Source organism: Vulpes lagopus, chromosome 3 (genome assembly GCF_018345385.1).
Source record: "Vulpes lagopus strain Blue_001 chromosome 3, ASM1834538v1, whole genome shotgun sequence".
Taxonomy (NCBI): Eukaryota; Metazoa; Chordata; class Mammalia; order Carnivora; family Canidae; genus Vulpes; species Vulpes lagopus.
Genome location: NC_054826.1, coordinates 48,857,644 through 48,883,785, shown reverse-complemented (window position 1 = coordinate 48,883,785; position 26,142 = coordinate 48,857,644). Strand labels below are relative to the sequence as shown.

At 46.7% G+C, this 26,142-nt stretch overlaps 1 protein-coding gene and 1 long non-coding RNA gene across 8 annotated transcripts in view; one reads left to right on the top strand and one right to left on the bottom strand.

The window, feature by feature from the left end:
* ERGIC1 (endoplasmic reticulum-golgi intermediate compartment 1) overlaps positions 1–26,142 on the bottom strand; it is a 103,678-nt gene that overhangs the window by 57,178 nt on the left and 20,358 nt on the right. The window contains exon 1 of one of the 7 annotated variants that reach the window (XM_041747400.1): positions 14,825–14,847. The exons of 4 other annotated variants lie outside the window; for them this stretch is intronic. In XM_041747400.1, the coding sequence (XP_041603334.1) occupies positions 14,825–14,847 (23 nt within the window). Of the gene's footprint in view, positions 1–418; positions 437–13,990; positions 14,068–14,824; positions 14,848–26,142 lie in introns of those variants that run through there. 2 more of the 7 variants (XM_041747399.1, XM_041747402.1) reach the window with 2 other exon arrangements.
* LOC121486493 lies at positions 3,614–25,973 on the top strand. The gene is made up of 3 exons (XR_005986647.1): positions 3,614–4,101; positions 19,685–19,827; positions 24,252–25,973. It is a non-coding gene; the product is annotated as an uncharacterized LOC121486493 (long non-coding RNA).

The following is a 26,142-nucleotide window of genomic DNA, read 5'->3' as shown; positions in this document are numbered from 1 at the left end:
CGCAGTGCTGGGCCCAGCCTGGAGGACCCGCACCAGAGAGGTGGGAGGGGCTTTCAATCCAGCTTCCCCCTCCGGGTTAAGAAGGGCCTCATAGTTTATTAACTATATAAGCCATCATTCCCAAACTGGGAGTTTCAGAGGCCACTCAAGGTGAGGAGGTGGGGTGGGGGTGGCTCGGGGCAGTGTCAGAACCCAGTAAGGGTGAAGAGGGGAGAATTGGCAGTGATCCCGGGGTGGGGATGGGGGAGACGCACTAATGTGAATATGTAAATACAGTGAGGATGGGAGCCAGGTGTCTCACTGTTGGGAACTGGAGGTACATAGAATAAACTCTGTGGTGCTAGAGTGGAAATGGAGGTTTCACTGTGAATTCATGATTTTCAACATACAGAAATACAGAAATACACATCATATTCACATGTATTTCCTAGCTCATTCCATAGAGAAGGCCCAGGAACAGTGACAGCCAGATAGCAGATTGCATCTGGTTCTTAAATGTTGGCTTCTAAATATTCTTCCCTCAGAGAAATGGCTGATTCCAGGGCTAGGCAAAGAAAACACAAGATGAGCTTGAAGTATCTTAAGTCAGAAAGCAAGAAAGTGTTCAAAGAATGATGGGGACACAAGCCAAAGAAAGGGCAAGGTGAACGTTACAATCAATAATCACAGGAATAGATAATAACCCATTGGATAAAACAGGAAGCCACAAATCTATATAAAGAAATGAATAAATCAAAAGTTTGATAAGGAAAAGGATATTTATATGCCTTCAAAGTACCTCCCCACAAAATCCATATTAATTACAAAGGGAAAAGAGTAGCTTTACAGTTGAGAAACTTGACATCATCTTAACCAAGTGACCAAAGCGAGTGTCACTGGTAAGGAGACATATCATGTGCCTCCTGATCTGACAGACTGGGGAGGGCACATTGTAAACCCCTGTGGGGATCTTGCTAAGAATATGCAACCTCAAATGAATCATGAGAAAGCAACACACAAACCCAAACTGAGGATTCATGACTAGCCAGCACTTGTTAAAAGCATCAAGGTCATGAAGGCAAGTAAAGGCTAAAGAACTTTCCAAAATTGGAGGAGACTAAAGAGACATGACAACTAAATCCTGGACAAGAAAAAGGACATCAGTGGGACAATGGCTAGGATTCGAATAGGATCCATGGTATCAATTACTACTACTGTATAGTGTTATCTTCCTGGTTTTGATAATGGTATTTTGGTTACGTAAGATGGGGTAATAACATTTGGGGAAGCTTTGGTAAAGGGCATATGGGAAGACTCTGCATTAATTTTGTAAATTTTTTTGTAAGCTAGAAATTATGGCGAGATAAAAAGGTAAAAAAGTTTTTTAGGGCAGCCCCGGTGGCCTGGCGGTTTGGTGCCGCCTTCGTACCAGGGTGTGATCCTGGAGACTCCCGGATTAAGTCCCACATTGGGCTCCCTGCATGGAGCCTACTTCTCTCTCTCTGTGTGTCAGTCATGAATAAATAAATAAAATCTTTTTTAAAAAAAGTTTTTTAGTTTAATGGAATTTAAGAAAAACAATTTAAGGGGGGAGATTTCACATAAAAACCTCACACAGCCTGCTTTCTTCACACATACCTGGTCACTGTAGGCATCTGATTTTGAGGTGCTGGCTTAACAAATGTTTGCTGACTGTGCTGGGTGTCAAGAGTATGTTTTTGTTGGGAGCAGGAAGGGTGGGTGGGGGGGTGAAGGCTGAGTGAGCAAAGGTCTAAGAGAGGAGGGTAGACTTGGACCAAACTACAGGAGGCAATGGTGACCAAAGGAAAGAGGTGTTCTGGAAAGAGTCACTGATGTGAAACCAAGATCACCGCCAGCTTGTGCTGGGCACTTTTACATATACATATACATATACATATTCACCTTGAATTCTTACGATAACCCTGGCAGACACTGATACCTCAGTTTTCCATGGAGAAGACTAAGGCTAAGCTATAAGCAACTTGCTCAAGGTCACCAAGCCCATGACTAGTAGAGCTGGGATTCAAACCGAAGTCTGAGTCATAGGTCATGGTCCTTCTACTGCTCTGTACTTGTGGGAATCAGTATAGAGCTCACTTAGTAAGTTAAAATCTTAAGGTTTTGCTACTACTACAGATGCTGCCCTAGAGCAGATAGGAATCTCCTGGAAGATAGGGAGCAGCTCCAAATACATTAATTCATTTAACAGATATTTACTAAGTACTTCCTGGCCACATTCTAGAGGGTGGAAAATGGAAGTAGTCAAGGTAGACATGGGCCTTGCCTTCATGAAGTTGCCAGTCTAGTAATGCTTTTGACTCCTTGAGAAGGGCCACCTAAACAAAATGTTCTCTAATAATTATCCCATTCTGTGCCATAAATCTAAGCTGGGGAGCGGTGGTGGGGTAAACTGAAAAAGACCCTGGGTTCAGAGCTGACCATAAGCCAAGTGAGTCAGCAGTTAATGTCACTAAGAAAATGGGCCACAGGAAGGCTGGTGAGAACCCAGGCATGTGACAGGCTGGGAAGTGAGCCGTCCTCTCTGGCTTACATTAGTCAATCCCTCATTGCGGTGATGTGGTGATGCGATTAGCTGTGGCCACCCACTGTCAAGAGAATGGAGGAAAGGGTAAAGGGAGTAGAGGAGGGGGAAGGAATGCTTACTATGTATCTAGTGTGTGCTCAGCCCATGCTGTGCCTGTGGCTGGCATGTTCTCACTCAATTCTCTTGGCCAGCCTTCAAGTTAGGGGCTTTTATTCCATTTTATAGATGACTCTTAGAGAGGCTGGTGGTTTGGCTAAGCTCACACACCTATGAAGTGCCACAGCAGGCATCTGAATCCAGGCCTGATTTACATTCTTGCTGCTTTTCCCAACAATGTGGGGACAAACCAAGACCACTTCAGTGGAAAATACATCTTAGGCAAAAAGGTTAAAGAACTGGAATTGGTTAGCCTCAAATAGAAAAAGCTAAAAGGTGGATTCTTTATTGTTGTCAAACAAAAAACTGCTCTTTTCCTGCCCTCCCACTAGACTGATTTTCTCAAAGGCAGGACCTGGATCCTCTTGCTGACCAGCCCTGTCCCATCCAGGCCCTTGGGGAACTGACTTCGATGAATCAATCTGCAAAGATAAGATCTACTGGCTGGTCTTAACAAGATTAAGATGAAATGGATAGTGAAGAAGCTGGGTCCTCAGGGGTTCCTTGTACTGGAAATTGAGAAATTTTCCTTTGAAAAGGGGGACAAAGGAAGAGAACCATCAGCTAGAGTTAAGGAAGGCTGACTATCTGGATGCCAAGTGCCAGGAGAATGGGAGCCAGTGACTGGAGCTAGGTGGGCAAGAGGTTTATTACCTGCTAGGACAGGATGCATACACAGAGACCCCACAGGCCTTGCCTTCAACACTGTCCATTGTCAGGTCTAGAAGAAACTCTGAGATCACTATATCCAACCCATTCATTTTATGGATGGGAAAATCAAAGCCTCAAGAAGAAAAGTGACTTGTCCAGTTCAAGGTATAATTAAACTCAGAATAGTTAAAACAAAAACAAGCCAATAAAAAACTTATGAAATCCTTGTTATTTCTCATGCTCTTGAAAAGTCATATGCTAGTGGTTCTCAACCAGGGGCAATTTTGCACCCCTGCCCCCTGCCCCCAGAGACATTTGGTTGTCACCCGGGGGAGTGAGGATGTTACTGGTATCTAGCAGGTTAAGGCCAGCGAAGCTAATGCGTCTGACAATCCTACAATGCACGGGACAGTCCCCCACAACAAAGGATTACTGGCCCCAAATGTTCAGAGAACTTAAGTTGAGAAACTGTGTTGTATGCAGAGCAAAACTTCACATGTGGGAAGCTCATTTTCCCACTGAGTCTATGTTCGGTCTGAAAGGTGGCCAGTTGCTTCTGCTCCCGCTGGGTGAAGTCATGGTCATGGCCTCAATTGCCCCCACAGAGACCAGGAATCTGGATTAAGCAGTCTTTCCCTCTCTCTTCTGCTCTATGCCTGAGAAGGAAGAGCTCACTTGGAGAGATCTGGACAAAGGGATCCACAGAGAAGAGAAGTCTACTTGGACTTGTGGCTTACTGTGATGGTCAGGTAAGTACAAGTATCACTATTTTAATCAAATGTGCTGAATCTGTGCCCCTAGCTCACTTTACCTTAAGATAAAACATACATCGACGTTAGTACTAGAAGTCGATGAGAATACAGGATTTCCTTAACAGAAATTCATTTTTCATGCCACATCCAGCCTACTGAGTGAGAAATGGCTGCATAACCTCACCCAAAATAAACATGCATAAGTCTTCTGCTCCCAAGCAAGGAAATTGCCGCTGGAAATCTCTGACTAATGGATTTCTTCTGTAATTTCTTTTCATAGCAGAATGCCTCAGCTTTGCTATTTTAACTTTTGCTGCTCGGGACCTCACTTCTCCCCTGCTCTTGCAGATGAATCTCAGATCACTCTGTGGTTCGCCATATGTGGGTGGCTACCAGGCAGGCGCTTGTGATGTCACTGTTTCCAAGGCTTAATGAAATTAGACGCCATTTAGGAGCAAGTCATTGGAAGTGGTGGGTCATTCGTCCCAAAAATAGCCAGTGAGGCTTTTAGTTGGTGCTTTGGCCTGTGCACCCCTGCCCACCAGCCTGTCAGATCCTTCAGTGCCAAGTACCAGGGAGTTAGGTGAAAAGTGTGCTTGTTCACCTACTCATTTCTTCCACCTTACTGAAAACTATTTGGGCGTGTGTGTGTGCACGTGCGCACGTGTGCACATGTGCATGGATGCTGGAGGGCACACAAAGGTAAATCAGAACACATCAGAGCCAAGCATGGGCAGAGTGAGAATCCTACAAGCACCAGTTCTATGGAGCCCTGGAATCACTTTCACAGCTCCCTGAATCCTGTCCTTGATGTTCGAACCACTAATATGAGCCAACACCAATCCTCCCTCTGCCAAAAGAAAGGAAAAAAAGTCTGTCTCCCTCTCCAGCCCAGACAGAAGAGCTTAGAGGGTGAAAAATGACCAGTACAGCTACACTGCAGGGGAGGGACCCCTGTGCACCCAGCCATACACACACCTGCAGTCTAGCTTCAGGACATATGTTCTTTTTTTTTTTTTTTTTTTTTTTTTTATTTATTTATGATAGTCACAGAGAGAGAGAGAGAGAGGCAGAGACACAGGCGGAGGGAGAAGCAGGCTCCATGCACCGGGAGCCTGATGTGGGATTCGATCCCGGGTCTCCAGGATCGCGCCCTGGGCCAAAGGCAGGCGCCAAACCACTGCGCCACCCAGGGATCCCAGGACATATGTTCTAACCACTGTGCCACATATCTACCTGAAACAGGGAGACAGATGGGGAGCTGGAGGAGTGGAGGTCTGGGTGATGACTCTCCGTGCACGCAGCACTACCACATGCATGGTTTTCCCTCTCTATCCCATCCCTGTGGCTCGCTCCCTAAATCTCTATCTATAGGGTGTGCTCTCAGCTTCACGCAGCACTACCACATGCATGGTTTTCCCTCTCTATCCCATCCCTGTGGCTCGCTCCCTAAATCTCTATCTATAGGGTGTGCTCTCAGCTTCACGCAGCACTACCACATGCATGGTTTTCCCTCTCTATCCCATCCCTGTGGCTCGCTCCCTAAATCTCTATCTATAGGGTGTGCTCTCAGCTTCAGTTGCCTCCACAGTGACCTTCCCCATACCAGAATGCCTTTTCTGACCACAGAGTCCTGGTCTTTACCCTTCTCCTCCTTCCCACAGAAGCCACCAAGTCTGGCCAAAGAGGAAGAAGAGCTTCCAGAAAGCCCCTCCTGAGGCAGCCTCCCCGACCTCCCCAGGCAATGTGGGCATATACATTCCTGGCCCAATACCCCCAAGATGATTGCAGGGTCCTCCATCCCTACTAGACTGAGATGAGTCAGATCTGTTCTTCAACCTCCTGTGGATCATGCAGGGTTTGGCCCATTAATGGCATTTGGCAAATTCCAGATGAAAATACAAAATGACGTATGTGCGGGCTATTCGTCACAGCACCGGCTATAATAGCAAACAACTGGGTGCCATCTAAATGTCCATCCAAGGGGACCAGTTAATAAACTACAGACCATCCATGAAGTAGAGGATGATATAGCTATAAAGGGGAATGAGGAAGGTCTCTATACAGTAACAGAAAAAAAGCAAACTGCAGGACACTGGCTTCTATTAAATTTATTAATATGTTTTGTGGAGAGGGTAGTGTTAAAAACAAATTTACACCCTTGCTTACATCTTCAAATCTGTGAGGTAATAGCCAAAGATTTTGTAACAGCCACAGTCACCCATCAATGGGCACACAGATAGACAAATTACAGCATAACCATACAATCACTCAGCAATAAAAAGCAACAAAGTATTGACATGAGCAACAACGTGGATGATTCTCAAAATAATTATGCTGAATGAAAGACAAACTAGGGTGCATATGGTATGAGTCCATCTATATAAAATTCTCAGCAGTGTTTTATGATTTTCAATATATTGGTCTTGAACTTCTTTTGTCAAATTTATCCCTAAATATTTAATATTTTTTATGCATCTCCTAAAAATAAAAGTAACCATTTGCGTTAGCTTTTTTTTTAAAGGTTTATTTTATTTATTTTTAAGATTTTATTTATTTATTCATAGAGATACAGCTAGAGAGAGAGGCAGAGACACAGGCAGAGGCAGGCACCATGCAGGGAGCCTGACGTGGGACTCGATCCCGGGTCTCCAGGACCACACCTTGGGCTGCAGGCGGCGCTAAACCGCTGCGCCACCAGAGCTGCCTTAGCTTTTGGTTATACCTTCTATTGCTTCTTTTTGAAGACAGAAAACTTTAGACAAGTATAAACTAGTCTAGGGTGATAGCAGATTGTCAGCTGCCTGGGGAGAAAGAAAGAGAGGAATGCATGGAAGCCTTAAGGGGTGATGGAGACATTCACTCTATTGATAGTGATGATGGTTTCATGGGTGTATACATGTTAAATTCCTCAAACTCTATGCTTTAGCTACGCGAAGTTTAGTGTATGTCAATTAATACCTAAGTAAAACTGTTAAAAAAATTTTAATGAGGGTCATGGCTAAAACACATCAAACACATAAAGCACATCAAACACAAACACATAAATCTGTAAGTTCATAATGACATTTCAGCAAACAAAAACAGCCTCTTTGGACACCTTTGGAGATACTAGGCCACCAACTTATTATTCTGAAAACTAGCATATAAAGGGAAAGCACTTACTCTCACTTTTTTGTGTACAAATGCATTTATAGGTAACCAAGTAGTTGATGAAGGCAATGTTATATTTTATAGACTATTTCAAACAATAATGTAGAAAGGCTAATAGAATTAGAAAAATCATCTAATACACATCATGGTGTATCTTTTGATAAAACATTAGAATTTAGCAATGATCAGAAACTTAATAAATGGACCTAGCTACAGCCACCTGAACCCAATGATCAACCTTAGTGTCTTAAAGAGAAGACAACCAGTTATTTGGTACCTTTTAATGCAATGCAATTGGAAGTACACAGCATACTCCTTAATAACTGGCCTAGATCAACCTCGCATTTCACCTTCCATTTAATCCTCATCCCACAGCAGTCTGGCCTCTGATATCAGCCTCCCCTCCAGTCTCTCTTCCTGCTCTAGCTAAGATCATTTGAGAGTCAATAAGGGCCAGATGCCATTGGCTCTCCTCAGCAGGCCTCTGCACTGAACCTGATAACTGTCCCTTCCTTCCTGGATCTGTCTTGGCTGCCTAAAGCTCCATGGCATTCCCACTCTCTGGCATCCTCTCCATCTGCACCTTTTCCTTCCACTATCCCTGACATCTGGGAGAGCCCTCAGGGGTCTGTGTTCAGGCCTCTTCTCTTCTAGCTCCCACAGCCAACTCATCAATGCCTTAATTTACTGTGCCAAGTTCCAGAGAGACAGGAGAAAGTCAACAAGATAGATGTGGCTCCTGTCCTCACAGAGCTCACATGGTAATGCCCAAAGAGCTTCCTCATTTCCAGGGGCATCCTGCTTGCCCCACACACTTGTTATGTCCAGAACAAAATTCAACAGCTTCTCACACAAAACCTGTTCTTAAGGTCCCAGAAGAAACCTGGGGGATTGTGGAATCCAAACTTGTGCAGCTTCAGATAGTTACAGTGAAACAGAAAGGACCGCAGGACTTGTGTTAAGAGGTAAAGCCCCCGACTCTTTTCAAGTCACCGTCTGTGTTCTCTCGGGGTTTTTAAATGTCTGAGAAATGGTGAGGTGTGCTGTGCCGTGCTGGCTGCAGGGGCCACACTGATGAACAGCATAGTAAAACTGGCTAATCAGTAAGATGACCAAGATATTCTTTTTTTTTTTTTGACCAAGATATTCTTAAAGAATGTTTTAAATGGTCTATCAGAAAAAAAGGGAGAGGTATCACTGGGCTGGACAATGCCCTTTGCCTATTGCCTGGATCTGGTCTAGTTGGAGAACAAAGCTCATACCCGGCAGGGAGGGGGAATCAGTCTAATAGGTCTAGATCCTAATGCAATCTGTCCTTTGAAAAGTGAAGCAAGCTTGCTCCCACCTCAGGCCCTTTGCCCTTGCCATTCTCTGAATCTGGAATGTTCTTCCCTCGGGTATCTGCATGCTTGATGCCTAATCTCATTTATGTCTACATTCAAATGTCACCTCCTTAGAGAGGCCTGTCCTGGCCACCAACTAGAATACCTCTCTCCATCTTCTTGCTCCACTGTCTTTTTCTTCATAGCTCTTAAGATCATTGCCTGATTTTATGGTGTGTTATCTGCATTTGTTCATTGCCCAATTCTGCTGTTAGAATAGAAGTTACAGGAGAGCAGGAACCGTGTCTGCCTTTGAGTCCCACTATATCCCTAGAGTCTAGAAAACTGCCGAACACATAGTAGGTCCATAGAAATGCTTTTGGAATAGATGACGGAGGCAGCTTTTCTCTGAGTGTGGTCCTTGCACCACTGCCTCAGAATCTGCCAGGCAGCTGATTAAATTTGCAGATTCCAGGGCCCCACTGTGGAGTGGGCGAAACCAGGATAGGGGCGGGATGGGGGGCAACATTGTGGGAAAAAGTGCACTGCAGGAGATGCTTGCGCGTGCTACAATTGCTAAGGTATCAGTGTGTGTTTATTTCTAACCTCAAATTTATTTCCTAAGACTTTCAGCATGTACCCACCTGAGTTACCAGGGGCTCAACAGAGGAATAGAAAAGGGACTGGCATTTCCCAGACCCTATGGGCTGAGCGCCACTTAATACACTTGACCTATTCTATCCTATTGAATCCTCCCTACCACCCATGAGATGCCATTGACAAATGTGTAAACCGAGGCCCAGAGAGGCTGAGCTACTTGCCACAGTTCACACAACCAGTGAGAGGCAGTTAGGCTAGAACCCTGGTCAGCCTCACTCACACACTGACCATTACGCTGACTCTCCCTGGCCTCCCTGAAGCCCTGCACTAGGCCCTGGGGACCTTGGCTGTCCACACTCAGCCCTGCCATCCAGTGCCTATGCAGAGCCTGGTGCTCACTGCAGCCTGTGGGCTCCTGGTGAGTGAGTAAAGGAGGAAGGGTCCCTCAGAGCTTTGGAACTGCACTGTGGTGCCACCCTGAGGCCTGGGCAGAACACAACGGGACAGGGGTCCCATCTCCTCCATCTGCCTCCCCGACACTGCAACCGATCAGCTCATGCTCTCACAGAAAGAGGAAAGGCCTGGTGTCCGAGTGAGCCTCAGGACGTCAGGCAGCCAGGGCTTGGCCAGGAGTCAGGCTTCCCACTGTCAAGGCCACAGGGAGCGTAGGCCAGGGGACAAGGGCTCCTCGAAGTGTTTCCAAATCACTGGAAACAGGATGAAGCTGCCAGCCCCACACCAGGACACAACATCATCCCAAGCGTGGAAGCTATAAATGGAAATGTATTCTTAGAGGGGCAGAACATGAGTGGGGGTTTTTCAGAAATGACCCATCATCGGATAAAAATACAGACGGCATTTAAATGCTGAGCGGCAGGAGCTATTCCGGGGACTGGGTTCTCATCCCTGCAGCTCCCAGCCAGGGTATGGCCCTCAACAGAGATTTAAAAGGAAGAATCCACTGGGGCCAGTGTTTTTAAGTTTTGGGGCAGAGTATTTGGGAGAAAGAGATTTGCGGAAGGTGCCCCCTTTGGGGAGAGCCTAAATGTCACCTGACCTCCATCTGCACCTGCCCGTTTGATTCAATTTTACTCTGTGCTATGAGACCACTTTTTGGACAACATTCTCAGCTACCTTAAGAAGTGAAGGCTGAGTTCTGGAGAGGTCTAGGGATAAAAGCCCTTAGATGGGATCAAGATTTTAAGAGGTTTTCAGGTCAAAAAAGTATAATAAAGAAAAACCTGGAGGTGGATTGATGTCATGGGAAGGGGAAAGAGTATTAAGCCAGCCTCTTCACTCATGACAGCTCCCTGAATCCCCCAAACTACCCAAGATACAAAAACAAGATTCAGCCTTTTTTTTTTTTTTTTTACAGAAAACGAAACTAAAGCTCAGAAAAGATTGTGTAGTGAGTGACGCTCCGGCTGAGAGACCCCCCTGCCCAGAAACACAAGCAGAAAGGAGATTGAGAGGGGGTAGAAGGGTGTTTCTGGTAGAGCAACAGCTCCTGTGGAGGTTCATGGCTCAAGAAGCCCAACATCACTCAATTAGCATGTGACAAGGCTGGGACTTGCACCCTCATGGGTCTGAAGGCGAAGTTACTGTGTCAGGCCGGGGAGCAGTGGTGTGCTTTAGAAAGTGAGGTCTGGCTCACAAATTAAAAGGTGACATTTTTCAGACTATCTCATGGAAAAATGCATAAGGAAAGGGATCAAAGTGCACTCCTTGGTGATCATTGTCATTGGGGCACAGTACTCTTCAGCTGTTCCATGTAAACAGGTTATAAATGAAAAAATATTGACAGATGAGGTCTTTAGGAGAGCTGTCTTGAGCTGGCCAGTCTCTGTGTTTTACCAGCTCTCCCTCCCTCCCACCCACCTCATGACCCCACCAGCACTCTTCGTGGCAGGAAGGCCCATTTTGTCTCAGTTCCATTCCTGTACATGCGCTGTGCCCTCTGTTTGCAACACCCCTTCTCTCTCCTCCTCCACCAGTTCATTCTTTCTGTCATGATTGAGTACCTACACCGTTCTAGGTGCTTGTACCAAACACCGTTCTAGGTGCTAGGAATGCAACAGTGGTCAGACCCAAAACTCCCTGGCTTTACCTAGCCCTTACCTAGCTTATATCCTACTAGGAGAGACTAACAATAAAAAAAACTAATATGGCAATGCCTATAAATATTATCAAGAAAGAATAAACCAAGCTAGGAGATAAAATATAATATAGGTGCTATTATAGATGGGGGGTGGCTATTAGGGAAGCCCCATCTGACAAAGTGACATGCAAATGGAGGTTTGGATGAAGTGAGATAGCAGCCACATGGATATCCAGGGAAGAATAATCCAGGCAGAAGCGATAGCAAGTGCAAAGGCCCTGAGGCAGGAAGCATATTTGGCAGATTTCTGCAAGAGTAAGGCAGCTGATACAGTTGGAGTGGAAGAAGAGGTTAGAAGACCCAGTAATTCTTTAAAATTGAATTCACATCTGAGCTGAGAATCCATCTCTAATTAGCCCCAGGCTGGCTGAGGCACCACCTTCTGGGTTGCCCACAGCCCCTGAGATTCACTCTGTCATTATATGGCACATGGTATGTTATTACTAAACATGTGTGGACCATAATCGTGAATGAACAGCACAACTCACTGTCTCATTAATACCACTTGTGTTTTCCTCTAGAAATTGTGAACTCCCACAGGGCAGGAACTGGCCTTACACATCTTGGGCTCCCTAGTCCCCAGAACTGCAATGTTAAGTAGGGAGCATGCATCATCTTTAAGTAGTAAGAGGCCCATCTCCTGGGCCACAGAAGACAAGGTCTTTTGCAGGCAAAGAGCTCACCTGAGATGTCCCCTTAGAAAGTCATTGGCTGCCTAACCACCCACCAGCAATGACACTTCATGGAGGAGGCCTATGGGAGGCAGGGAGTGAGTGAGAGAGGGAGCGAGGGAAGGAGACCTTCTCCCCACCCCATATGGTCAACATCTGCCTCACCCCTGCTTTCCTCAACAGTCCACAGCTTATCTAGTAAGCCTTTGCTTTAAGGAAAGCCCACATGGGAACACAAAAATATAAAACCACTAGGGAGAGACTATTCATAGATAGAAAATAACTTTTCCCTCTATGAAAAAGATTCCAGGAAACATCAGGTTTCCCAAATGACTTAGTGGGCCCAAGCACTGATCACCTACATACAGCTCACATCACCAAACGAGAGACAACCAACATTATGCGTCTCTGATGGAAGTACACTCCCAAGTAGAAAAATGCCCACTCAGACTAGGTAGGTACTAAAAATGAGACAAGTGGGCTGGCTGGGGCCTGCGGCACATCAACGGGTCCACAGACCCTCTAAAGGGAGCAGACACCTGAAACTAATATTACACTGTAGGTTAAGTAAACACTGTAGGTTAAGGAATTTAAATAAAAACTTGGAACTTAATAAATAAATAAATAAATAAATAAATAAATAAATAATAAAATAAATAAATAAATGCAGAAAGCCCCCAACTTGGCTCTTAGCTGGAACAAGGAGTCCCAGGGTGGCCAAAAATCAGGAAAAAAACAGAAATCTTGGGTCCTTTGTGAAATCACCAATTTAAAAATGATGACAACGAGCTTTCTGGTTGGTTTGTTTTGTTTTTTGAAGTAAAACAATATGCGGGATCCCTGGATGGCTCAGTGGTTTAGTGCCTGCCTTCGGCCCCGGGTGTGTCTCAGGATCGAGTCCCACATCAGGCTCCCTGCATGGAGCCTGCTTCTCTCTCTGCCTATGTCTCTGCCTCTCTCTCTATCTCTCTCTGTGTCTCTCATGAATAAATAATTAAAATCTTAAAAAAAAAAAAAAGTAGAACAATATGCAAATCAAAGGAAATACTTCTGTGGCTCAGATCTGGCCTGGAGACTATCAAATTTGTAAGCATGGCCTTAAATTTTGAGTTTTTGTATAAGAAGAGGCAGTACAACTATAAAGACAGGAGAGGGCAAAGAGATCTAAACGTTCTAGAGCTAGAAGGCAATTCTAAGATCATGGAGTGGCCATGTGGCCAAGAAGCTTTGTCTCTGGGATCAATTCCAGGCTGCCCAGCTGTGAAGGCAGGGATGGATTAGCAATGTCTGCAGGCAATGGGGACACTAGTGACATGCTTCCTGGGTATCTGGCAGGGCTAAATTAGTCCAGATCCATTTTAAAGGCAGGAAAACTGAGGTCCAGGAAGCTACAATGAGTTGCCTAATGTCACATGTGGGAACATCTATGAATCCCAGCAGAGATCTTTCTCAAAAAACACCCAGATGCCCCCAGATCTTTAGGCTTTTGGAACTGTTACCTACCAAAGACTCATCACAGAGAGAAATCATCTTTAACCAGACAATGCAAGTTAATCAGAAAATTAGATTTTCATAGTGATTCATTTTACCCGTGGTTTCTTAGGGACAGAACCTTTTCTAAACCACCAAGGGGGTCTGAGCCCTGACAAAGCCATTTGGGGAGATGCTGCCCAGGGCACACACACACTGTCCTGGTCTAGGGCTTCGAGATGGCCGAGGGGCCTGGCACCCACTGGAGGGCTACAGCCTGCCTTCAGCTCTCCTCCCTCCCACTCAGTGTGAGTCAGGGCTCTCGACCTCAGTGTGCTGGCGGCACAGTCTTCAGTTTTATTTGGCTCCTGAGCAAAATGTACTTTTCCAAAGGCCATTGATTCAACGAAGCCTGAATTTTGCAATGCCCTGGCAGCAGCAGGCCAGCCTCCTCTGAGCACATGCTGTCCCAGGGAACGGGACCAAAGAATGTGGTTATCACCTCCCCTTACCTTCTCCTTCCTTCTCCCCAAATGGGAGCATCAGTCCATCCACTAGCGGAGACCACTGGCATGCCTGATATCCCTCTGGCCTCTCCTGGTTATCCACCACACAGTGACCTCCCTGTGGCTCCCCATGCAGCACATTCTCCTGGACCAGATGTCAAACTGCGCCTGACAGCAGGAACAGCTGGAAAAGACTAGCCCACAGATAATCCAGCCAGGGAAGCCCCCACATCCTGCAGAGCCACACGCCTCCCCACTTTATATCATTGCTGGGGGATGTGGGAAGAACACAGGTCAGAGGGGCAGACAGGCTGGTGGCAGCCCAAGCAGTAACGAGTGCCTTGTGTATCTGTCTGCTTTTTAAAAATAGACTGTTATTTAGAGCAGTTTTAGATTTCACAGCAAAACTGAGCAGAAGGTAGAGATTTCCCATACAACCCCTGCTCCCCACACATGCAGGCTCCCCCTTTACCTGCATCCCCCACCAGAGCAGGACATTTGTTACACTGGATGAACCTGCACTGACACATCGTTATTGTCCAGAGTCCACAGTCTACATCTGGAGTCATTCCTGGTGTCGCTCATGTCATGGATTTGGACAAATGTATAATGACATTTTTATAGTTTCATACAGAGTGGTTTCACTGCCCTGAAAATCTTGTTTTCTACCCCTCTCCTTGACAATGATCTTTTTACTCTCTCCCAAATATTTTTACCTTTTCCAGAATGTTTTTTTTTTTTTCCTTTTCCAGAATGTTATAGAGTTTGAATTAGACAGTTTGTAGCCTTTTCAGACTGGCTTCTTTCACTTAGTAATATGCATTTAAGGTTCCTCTGTACCTTTTCATGGTTTGGTAGCTCATCTCTTTCCAGCACTGAGTAATCTCTGTGTCTGGAGGTCACGGTGTCCCTAGTTTTCCAATCCTCAAGGTGTGGATCAGCAGAGGCAGGCGTACCACTGTCTCATGTATTAGCTGAATGCCTTTGGACAAACCTTTCTCTGAACTTCCAGTGTTTGTCATTTGTTAAGTGGGGTTAAAAATACTAACTACCTCATGAGAGTGAGGATTGCGTGTGGAAGCGCATACAGGCCATTGATTACAGTTCGCAGCACAGAGAAAGCATGTGACAGATGTTAGCTGCAACTGTCATCATCACTGGCACCGTGGCTGTCACTAGCATTCATGGGCTTACTCCTGCCTTCTCTGCAGAGTAGCATGAAAGGAAGTAGACACAACCCAGGCTTTGAACTTGCATAGGCTGGGGTTCAAATCCTGACGGTGCTTAGGCAACTAGCTAGACTTCTCTGAGCCTCAGTTTACTCATCTGTAAAGTGGGAGTGGGGTCGGGATTACATCCCCCCCCCGCCCCAGTGCTAAGAGATCAGTAAGTGGAATGCAGAAAGAGCCTTTGGCACCACAGAGGCACCCATAAAAGGGTAGTTCCTAGCTGTGATGGAGAGGTTCTCAGCATTTCCTTCGAACAGCCAAGCTGAGCGTACAGTGCAAGGAAGGTAAACAGTGGGTGTATCTGAGGATGGGGATGAAGACCTGCTGGTTAGTAGCAGGGCCAGGAAAGGTGTTTACAAAGCCTAGTGAGGGACGCCTGGGTGGCTCAGAGTTTGAGAGTCTGCCTTCGGCTCAGGGCATGATCTCGGGATCCAGGATCAAGTCCCACACCAGGCTCCTTACACGGAGCTTGCTTCTCCCTCTGCCTGTCTCTGTATGTCTGCCAATCTCCCCCACCCCCCGGGGTGTGTGTGTGTGTGTGTGTGTGTGTGTGTGTGTATGTGTGTGTATCTCATGAATAAATACATAAAATCTTTAAAAAAAAAAAAAAAAGCAGAGTGAGTGTGAGGAAAAATGAGCGCTATCCTGCCCCGCCAGAACCCAGGGGATGTCAGCCAGTAACACCTCTGCAGCTAGCCAGTCCTGAGGGTCAGAGGACAGCAGAGGGCTGAAACACAGAGGAGGAGCTGAGGCCAGTTGGCGGTGTTCCTGTGGCCTCTAAGGGGTGGAACCAGGGACACAGAGAAAAGTGATGGGATAGCACCAAGCAAACAGCTCAAATGTGCCCACCAGCAAGTTCCACAGAATGGCTGGACCTAAACAAGAACTCTGGCATTCTCCCATGAAACCATCTGGGCCTTTCGCCCAAACAGGACCTGCCCACCTGGGGGCCCCCCTGCCCCACTTGTACCCAGAATGCATGGTGATGTGTCACAATCTGCCATGCGGTGCCAGTGACCCCAGGAGGGAAGGACGGTCAGGATCCCCACTTTCAGATGGGGAAGGTTAAGGCTGCCTAAGGTGGCACTTCTAGGGAACCTGGGAGCTGGGACTCAAACCTCTGACTTTCCAAGGCTGGGCGCTAAGCCTGGAGTTGACAGAGACTCCACTCAAAGGCCTCCCTATAGATGGTTTTCCATCACTCTGCATATATCTTGTTGCCCACTCATTCATTCAGCATCTATTCCACGGGTGTCACTAACATCAATTCTGTTCTAGATGCTAAGTTAGGTCCCTGCGATACAAAGTGACCCAAACAAAGGCAGTCCCTGCCTGCTTGGACCTAAAAATCAAGAAAACAAGTCCCTCTGAAACTGCCTTGGCAGGGGTGGCACCAGTAGGCCCAGAAAACCAGGTCAGAAACAGGGGCACACGAACCTCTCATAGGTCCAATATGAGACAGAAATGGGTGCCTCAGGGACCTCCAGGTGACAGCTGCTTCATACAGGTGGGAGTGTCTTCCCTGCACATCCACCTCCCACTCCCCAGACCTCTCATGCCTCTGCTCTCTTCCTGCTTCTCCCCAGCTGGCCTTCCCTTCTGGACTCTGCTCCAACTTTCTGGACCTCAGTAGCACAGAGCTGAGATTTTCAGTTCCAGAAAGACTAGGAACGTTAAAAAAAATTTAGTTTGGGCTCAGTATATGTAAAAAAAGCACACACACACAAACACACATACACACAAATGAGGGATCCATTAAGAATTTATAACACAGGCCATAAATATCTCCTGACATACTCGGGAAGAATCAATAGCACACTCAGGAGAGCATTTATATTGGGGATGCATCAAAGATGGAAATGTGAAAGCAGGAGAAAAGGAATATGGGGCCTAAGTTAGTTTCTTAGAGTGGGTGAAGCAGTGGATTAATCTCTATGCTATTTGTCTAAAGTATTCTATGGAAAATTTTTAACAAAAGTACCAAAAAGTATCAGACACTACAAAACAAAAGAATGAATTGTGGACACATGCAACAAAGGTAGGTCCCACAGATGTCACACTGAAAGAAGATTCCCGCACATCACATGTAATTCCATCTACATGCCATGACAGAGAGGCAAAACTAACCAGTGATGAGGGAAGTCAGGAGACAGGCTCCCTCTCGGTGGGGGTACAGGCTGGGAAGGGGCACCAGGCAGCCTTCTGAGGTACTGGGAAGGCTCGGTGTCCTGATCTAGGCCTGCCCCTGTGGGTGTATGTATGCAGAGAGCCATCAAGCTGTATGCTTAAGATAAGAGCATTTTACAGTGAGCTATGCTAATACCTCAACTTAAAAATTAATTAAAATTTTAAAAAGAAAAAAAAACCTCTAATCATTGGCCAGGTTTAGACACCCTTTGCACTGGCTCAGGATACTAGTAAAGAGACTGTTTTTGAATGTCTTTCTGTACCAACTTGACATGTGATTCCCTCACTCGTATATCTATTGACATCCTCTCTGGGAACAATCTTGAGCTAGGCGTAAGGGCAGATACATAGGAAGTGTTCCATGGACCCCAGGACGTACACGTATGTCAGGCTGACCAAGGAATCCTGGTTCTGCCCTTACTTGCTGTGTGACCCAGGCTAGGTGATGCCCTCTCTGAGATCTGGGGACCTGATATATAAAATGTGGTCAAGATTAAAGACAAAAGTGTCTTTAAAAGTGTCCACTGGCACATATCAGGTGACCCATCAAAAATGGGATGTTAGTATGGTTCATGCTTTAATCCTCTAGAGCAATGTTTTACCAACTGTTATGTTATGACTGATTAGTGGGTTGAAAAATCAATTTAGTGGATTGTAGCCAACATTAAAAAAAATTAGATTACAACAGAACAGAAAATACCTGTTTGCACTGCCAATAATAAAAGGAAGCATTGTTCTATGGAGTTTTTACACATTATACGTTGGGTTGCAATACAAAATGTATTTCTTACAGAGGGTAAACGTCAAAAGCTTTTAAAATCCCTGTTCCACTGAACCCTATGCAGCCCTGTGACATAGCAGGTACCAGCTCAATGTGGCAAAGCCCAGTTCTTAGGATTGTGCAGGAACAATAGTGCACGATGAGAATAACTCCAATGCCTCCAGGAAGTCACACTTCTTTTTTTAAGGCTCTAAATGCCCGGAAGTTGAGAGATCACGGAGAGCTGCCCAGAGGAAGCAGCTCTAGGGCAGCTTCACGGTGGTCTTGAATCAGACAGTTCTAGGTGGAATCCAGACTAGGCAGCAAACAGCACGAATCTCCTGGCAACAGGGTTCTTCCTCCTGTTCCACTTCTCTTTCAAGTCTCTCAGATGAGTTTAGAAGTCTCATTTAGCTAGGTCTTTTAACACCTAATAATCTCACTCTTTAATAAGGAGAAGAGCAGGCCTTGAAATCTTCTACCAGCAATAGCCCTAATGCAGAAACTTTCTTGACACTGCTTTGAATTTTATGGATACCTTGGATGCATGGTGGGTGACACTGGTTTTCCATTTCACAGGGATGAGGTAACACATTTTTTTTAAAAAAAACTCTCTATTCGAGTTTTTTTTTTTTTTTTTTTTTTTTTTTTTTTTTTTTTTTTTTTACAGTGGGTCCATTTAAATATAAAGTTTATAACAGTAAAGGCAAAAGTAGATAAGGCAAGAAGCATAAAAGTGGCCCAGGGATGGCTGAAATTTGGCAAACACTGCTAATGACTCCCCGAATCTGAGGCCAGGGAGTCCTTACCTCAGCTCTGCACAGCCTGACATCAATGAGTGTCATAAAAGGACATGCTCCCTGCTAAGAGGGGACAGCACTCAGGAGGGGAGAAATAGACCCATTTTAGGAAGGGCGGAGTCAAGGCCACCAGCCAAGCAGCTGTGGAGAATTCTTCATGGAAACAGGATTTTACAATTGCAGGGTGTCTACTATCTTGATGCTTTTGAACTCCCGTCACCATAGACGACCTTTCTCCAAACACACACTCCCCTGCGTGGTCTGGATGTCACAGTGAAGCTTCTGCTTAACATTTTTCTCTACCATAGTTTTCTACCACAGCTCTACCTTTTTCTCTACCTTCAGCTCATGCCATCCTGCATGAGTACAGAGTACAGGAAGTGCCTACCCCCACCCTTCACCCAGCTTCCCCCAATGGTAACACCTCACGGAACCCTAGAAAACCGCAGAAGAATTCTCAGAAGAGGAAATGAACTTTGGAACAATACTATCAAGTAGATCACAAACAATTAGGATTTCATCCATTTTTCTGGTCTTGGATCCAATCCAGGGGCCCCATTGCTGCATTTAGCTGCTGGGTCCTCTCTTGCCTCCTCCAGTCTGTGACAAGTGCAAGTCCTCCCTCATCTGCCACGACTTGGGACACTTCTGAAGAGTGTTTGTCAGTTATTTTGTAGAACCTCTCTCAAACTAGGTCTGTCTGATATTTTCTGGTGCTTTTTAGCCAGACAGTGCATCTCTAGGAAGACTCCTATTGGGATGTGCCCTTGTCAGTGGACATCGGGTCACGTGATGTCCAACGTCTCACTACCAGCGATGTCAGTCTTGAGCACTTGGCTAAGCCGGGATCTGCTAGGCTTTGCTGCTGTAAGTAATTATGTTCCCCTTTGTGATTACTAAATAATTGGGGGAGATACTCTGCTTAATAATGCATTATTTAGCAGAGATACTCTGCTAAATAAATGCGGGGGATGTTCTGCTTAAACTTTTACCCACTAATTTTAGCACTCAGATTTTAACTGTACCAATTATTACCATGTTGTTCTTTTTTTTTTTTTTAAGATTTTATTTTGAGAGAGAAAAAGTATGAGCAGAAGGAGGGGGAGAGGGAAAAAGAGAATCTCAAGCAGACTCCACACTGAATATGGAGCCGGATGTAGAACTCGATCCCACAACTGTGAGATTATGACCTGAGGTGAAATCAAGGGTCGTAGCCAACTGAGCCACCCAGGCACCCCATATCACCATGGTGTTCTAATGATGATTTTCAAATTCTGTCATTCTTTCTGCATTCATTAATTGGAATACCTATGCCTTTTTTTTTTTTAAAGATTTTATTTATTCATGAGAGACATAGAGAGAGAAGCAGAGACACAGGCAGAGGGAGACACAGGTTCCCTATGGGGAACCCAATGCAGGACTCGATCCCAGGACCCTGGGATCATGACCTAAGCGGAAGGCAGATGCTCAACCACTGAGCCACCCAGGTGTCCTTTTATTTATTTTTTTAAGATTTTATTTATTTATTCATGAGAGACACACAGAGAGAGAGAGAGAGAGAGAGGGAGAGAGGGAGAGAGGGAGAGAGGGAGAGAGGGAGAAAGGGAGAAAGGGAGGCAGAGACACAGGCAGAGGGAGAAGCAGGCTCCATGCAGGAAGCCCAATGTGGGACTTGATCCCAGGACTCCAGGATCACGCCCTTGGGTCAAAGGCAGGCACTCAATCACTGAGCCACCTGGGCTGTCCTTTTTTGGTTTTAAAAATAAAAGTCCTCAGTAGAAATTTACAAACTTGCTAGTGGCCAAGCTGGCATTGAGATAAACAATCTCTTCCTACATTTCCTTTTTTTTAAAAAAAAAAAAAAGATTTTATTTATTTATTCACGCGACACACACAGAGAGAGAGGCACAGACATAGACTGAGGGAGAAGTAGGCTCCATGCAGGGAGCCCGATGTGGGACTCGATCTCGGCACTCTGGGATCACACCCTGAGCTGAAGGCAGACGCTCAACCGCTGAGCCACCCAGGCATCCCCTCTTCCTACATTTCTATGGATAAACAGTCCACTGCACCCTAAGACCTTCCCTGTTTCTTTCTCTTTTCTTCTTTTCTTCTGTGCCTCCTCCTGCCTTACCCATCATCTTGGTTTTAAGAGCTGGTGAGCACCAGGCTAGCCCAGCAGTGCTCACAGAGCTCTGCAGTGTACACTGAGTTCAAACAAGGCTGGTAATTCATATCTGGGGCTCACACATGCTCTGTTTACCAGCCTAAGAAACTACTATGTGCCAGGCACTATAGTAGGCACTGTAACCTAAATACTTTCTCATCCTTACACTAACTTTAGTATGTCAGCAAGATGCTTCCCATTTAACAGATCAGTAGGCTGAGGCTACTTCATTTAGCCTACAGATATTTAGTGTTTGCAGTGCCAGCCACTACTACTGGTGTTGGGGAAATGAGGGGTGGGTAAACGAGATAGATAGGCAAGACCTGTGAATTAAGGAACTTCCATTCTCATGGAGGGGACAGATAAATGTTTTGATCAGCAAAAAGGAGATGTGATTGTCCTGAAGCATGCCAAGAACAATGAAGAAGTACACGCAATGATCCAACAGAAGGTGACAGGGAACACTTTCAGCTGGGTGTTTAGGGCAAGCCCCTCTGAGCAGAGACCTGAAGGTGAGGGAAGGAGAGGCCATGCTGACAGCCTGCGAAGGGCATTCCAAGCAAAGGCTCTGAGGTGGAAGGTGAAGTCAACCTGGTTAAGGGGCTACCATGGCCACCAGGGCTAAAAGCACAGGGAGGGTAAGGTGACCTAGGGTGAGGCCAGTGAGGAGGGGGGAGAATGGATCACACAGGGCCCTGCAGCCTGGGGAAAGGACTCTGGACTGTTATCCACGGTGGATCTGAAGCACAGTACTGAGTGCCCAAGAAGGCGGACGAGGTTTCACCCAGAGTGACCCCAGTGGTCAACAACAGAGCCAGGCTCCAGCCAAGGCTGGCCCAGTCTACATCTGCGCCAGCCAGGCCCTTCCTCCTCCACACAGCCCTGGCCCAGGCCCTTGGGCACAGCTCCAAACACCGTGGAACTCAGGGTCTGGCTTTGGAACATGTTTTCATGCTCACAAAGAAACACGGGTGTGGCTAATGCCCTGGACTTCTTCCTTACACGAGATCACTCTGCATCTCTTGCTCCAGAAAGACCCGAGCCTAGGACCCATGCTTGGCACCAGCCCAAGGCCTGCTCCCACTGTGGTGCCCACGGCCTCGATTCTGTGACACACACACCTCAGAGCAATCCTTCACGGTACTGAGATCTGCAGGCACTGTTTCCATTTATCTAGCAAGCTCACATTCACAAGGTATGGTGCCCTGGTTAAGGGCACAGACTTGGGAGCCCAGGTGCCTGGGTTCCAATCCTGGCTCTGCCACTAGCCAGGTGACCCTCGGCAAGTTAGCTCCTGATAACCTCACAAGGGTGGCCGTGAAGATGAAATGAGTTCATAGGTATGAGAAGACAGAGTGATGTGGTGGCCTGCGTATGCTACTTCAATGTTACCTATTACCATTATCAAGCTCCCCCACCAAATCCCGCCCTCCTCTGCTCCCCCATGGGAGGAGCTTTATATACCTGTGAGCTCACAGGCTCATCTGTCCCTCCTCTCCCTGGCATGGAGCCTGGCACTGAATAAATGCTGTTTGATGAAAGAATGAATAAATAATGAACAAACATGTATGAGTATAGGATGGGTAAGTATATGTCAAAGGTAAAATTAAAAACTCATAATTACTCAGGCCAAATATTCTCAACAAAAGTGCCTCTGGTAGAGTTGTGTGATTAAGGCAAGCCCTGAAGGCACAGGAAGAAAAAAAAGCACAGGGGGAGATAAACCAGCCAACATATAATCAAGAACCCCAAAGAACAGACTTCGGAATCTGGTGGTAGAGAAACCTGGCTTCCAAATCCTGGAGTTACCACCTACTGGCTGTGCTGTGGCCTTGGCAAGGGCACCATGTACAGATGGGCAGGCTGTTCCCTGCACAGCGTCACCTGACCAGGGCAGACAGCAAGAGTGGAAACTAGGACCCACTAGTTCAGCTGAGGGAGGTGTGGGCACTGCATAAGACTCCAGGAACCCCCAAAAAAGGAACTTTTGTTTTTAAAGATTTTATTTATTTGAGAGAGAGCACGAGGAGAGGGTAGAGGGAGAAGCAGACTCCCTGCTGAGCAGGGAGCCTGATGCAGAACTCGATCCCAGGACCCTGGGATCATGCATGACCTGAGCTGAAGGCAGACACTTGACTGAGTCACCCAGGCACCCGAAGGGAAGTTTTCTGAGGAATTCCCACAGAGGTGGGCCGCAGCTCTGAGCCACCTGTGTCAGCTCTCTGAGGCTTAATTCTAGCCTGCAAAGTGGAGTCAATTGACAGCAGTGACACCTCTCACCTGGTGAGGGGGTGGTGCTACTACCTCAATGATACTTGGTAACTTCCACCCCTTTCATGTCCAGTGGCAGGCGGGACTGTGAACTGTAGTAAACTCTCACACCCTTCGGTCTAGGAGAAAACAGTAAACAGAAAGGGCATGGGGTGGGGGTGGTAATTTGGGGCCAGAATGCAGCCTTCTGCAGTCAGCTGGAAAAAGTGATAAGGAGGTGGCCGTGGGAACCATGGGAATTGGGGGGTGGGGGACGAACAGGCCCCATTCACACAGAGCACTGGGCCATGGCCCCTGCGGAATGCGGCCTGGGTGTGGGGCTGGGCCTGGGAGCAAAGTTCCTGAATGACTGGCTGGCCGGGCAGGGGCCTTGGTCCCCTCTTGGGAACCTGAACAGCCAAGAGCAGTGTTTCATCAAAACAGGAAAAATCATAGAGGAAAAATGCACATGTAAGGGGACTGGTATTTACAGGGAACAGCCTTGTCTCCACCCAAGGTCTGAAAGGATGGACTGGGGGAGGGGACACAGGGGACACGCAGCAGAGTAGAGCCCTCCCCGAGGAAGGCTACCCACTGTGCACCCAGGCCTGGGGGAATCCTGGTAATCTGAAGGTAAGCCTGGACCAGGTGGTGTATGAAGGCAACAGGAACCTCAGAAGTAATGCCCTCAGAACTTCCTACTGGGCGTCACCCATCCAAAGTGTTTCAGGATCACACGCGTGCTCTCCCTGCTGTTACCTACAGGGCAGGGGAGCTTGGACTTTGGCTCAAAACACCTGGCAGGTAGGAGCCTCAGGATGTGGGGCAAATCCCTCACAGTTGCCTAATCCTGTTTTCTTTCTTTGGACAACAGGGCGCTCCCATCCCCATCCACGTGCTATGAAGGTGAGTTGAGATTATGAACTTGGATCTGCTGACCACCCAGTAGGCTCTAAATAGCCTTTTCCTGGGCTCATTGGGAGCGGCCTATGTTACGATCCTCATGGACATGTGGTAGCCAGCGATTTATCAAAGGCTCTTCCATCCTACCCCAGGCTTCTGGAACACACAACCCTACTGTCTGTGACTTTCCTGTATATCAACACAAGGATTCTGGCCTTGAGGCCACCAGCTGAGTTGCTCCTCTAGTGTGTGACAGAAGAAAGACCTGGGGTGTATGACGGTACACACCACCACCACTCTCACTTGAACCCTGCAGAAGGACCTTAACTGTTCTGCTCCTCCCCTTTGGTCCAGGGTGAGCTTTTTGCAAGATCTTACGATCCTTCACAGGCTGGAGGCTTCTTAGGATAAAGGACATATTCCTAAACATGTCCTATGAGGCCTGCATGGCCTGGCTCAGGGGACACCTGGAGCCCAGCACTCCTCTGCCCTACTGTTCTACAGCTACTTCCATCTGCCGAAGTGTCCTCCCCACCCTCAGCCTGTGTCCATGCTGTTCCCTTCACCCAGGCCTCCCATCCATCCAACCCTAAGCAGAGAACCAACCACTGGTTGGTTGGTTGGTTCCTTTCAGAGAACCAACCACTCAGCCACTGCAGTGAGGTTTCCTTGATCCCCAGAAGACTAGGGTCCTGGAGCCCTCTGTGTTTCCCAAGCAGCACTCATATCAACTGAGAACTACAAATTTAATTGGGTGTTTAATTGTTGAAACCAAAAACGCCATGGTGGCAGGGGCTATATCCCTCTTGTTCACCACTGGACCCCTAGGGCCTCCTGCAATGACCAGCATGAACATTTGCAAATAAATGAGTGAATGAGTGAATAAATGAATGGTCAAACAAACAGCCTTGGGGGATGAAAACTGAATAGGGAAGTAAAGCTGGAAACAGATGGGAACACCTAGATTTGATTATTCCTACTCCTGGAATTCTAATGGAAGGTGGGAGACAAGAACATGGAGAGGAAGCCGAGTCATATATAAGAGAGCTGCGTTGCCTTGGGTTGTGGGAGTACACAGGACCCCAGGAGGGGGTCAGTGACCCGTGACCATGGAGGAACATTTGCTGATAATTCATGTACATGATCTTGTTCTGTCTTAAACAATGCTGGCCTGAGGCACTATTATTAGCCCATTATTACAGATGAGGAAACTGAGTCCTGGGAGGATGAAGGACCTGCCTGAGGTCCCACAGCTGTGTGGGGGTAGGGTCAGGGAAATGACTTCACACAAGGCCGCGAGTTCTTGTTAAGGGGGAAGAGAGTTAAGGGGGAAGTCTCTTAGGCAGGGCATCCCTGCAACAAAGTCAAATAAATTTATTAGCATCTCCCTGAAACTTCTGGAACAGAAATGCTTACACTGTAGCAAGTCAGCATGGTAAGTAAGAATGAATTGCATTGTTCCAGGCATATCAACGGAGAACCTACTCTAGCCAAGTCCAATGCCAAGCATCTCACCTGCATCAGCCCATGTGATCCTCAGAATGGCCCCATGAAGCTGGCACTATCATTGGGCCCATTTTGCAGATGAGGGTGAAAGAAGTTCCTGTTACTCCTAGTTTAAAATGCCTAAGAGTATTCTCTTTCCTGTATTATGTTAATGAATCTCAAATACATCAACATGTTCCTAATCTACTAATGGCTTTGGGGTCCCAATACTATTTTCCAAAATGCTTTTCAGTTCCCCAACTGTGAATTTCCTGTGGTGGGGTTTTCAGGGGCTCCAACCCTTGGCCACAATTCCAATGTTGCCCAAATGTCTGCAGTGGGCTTGTAGGCGTTTCATATGCGTGAATTCAGTCCCA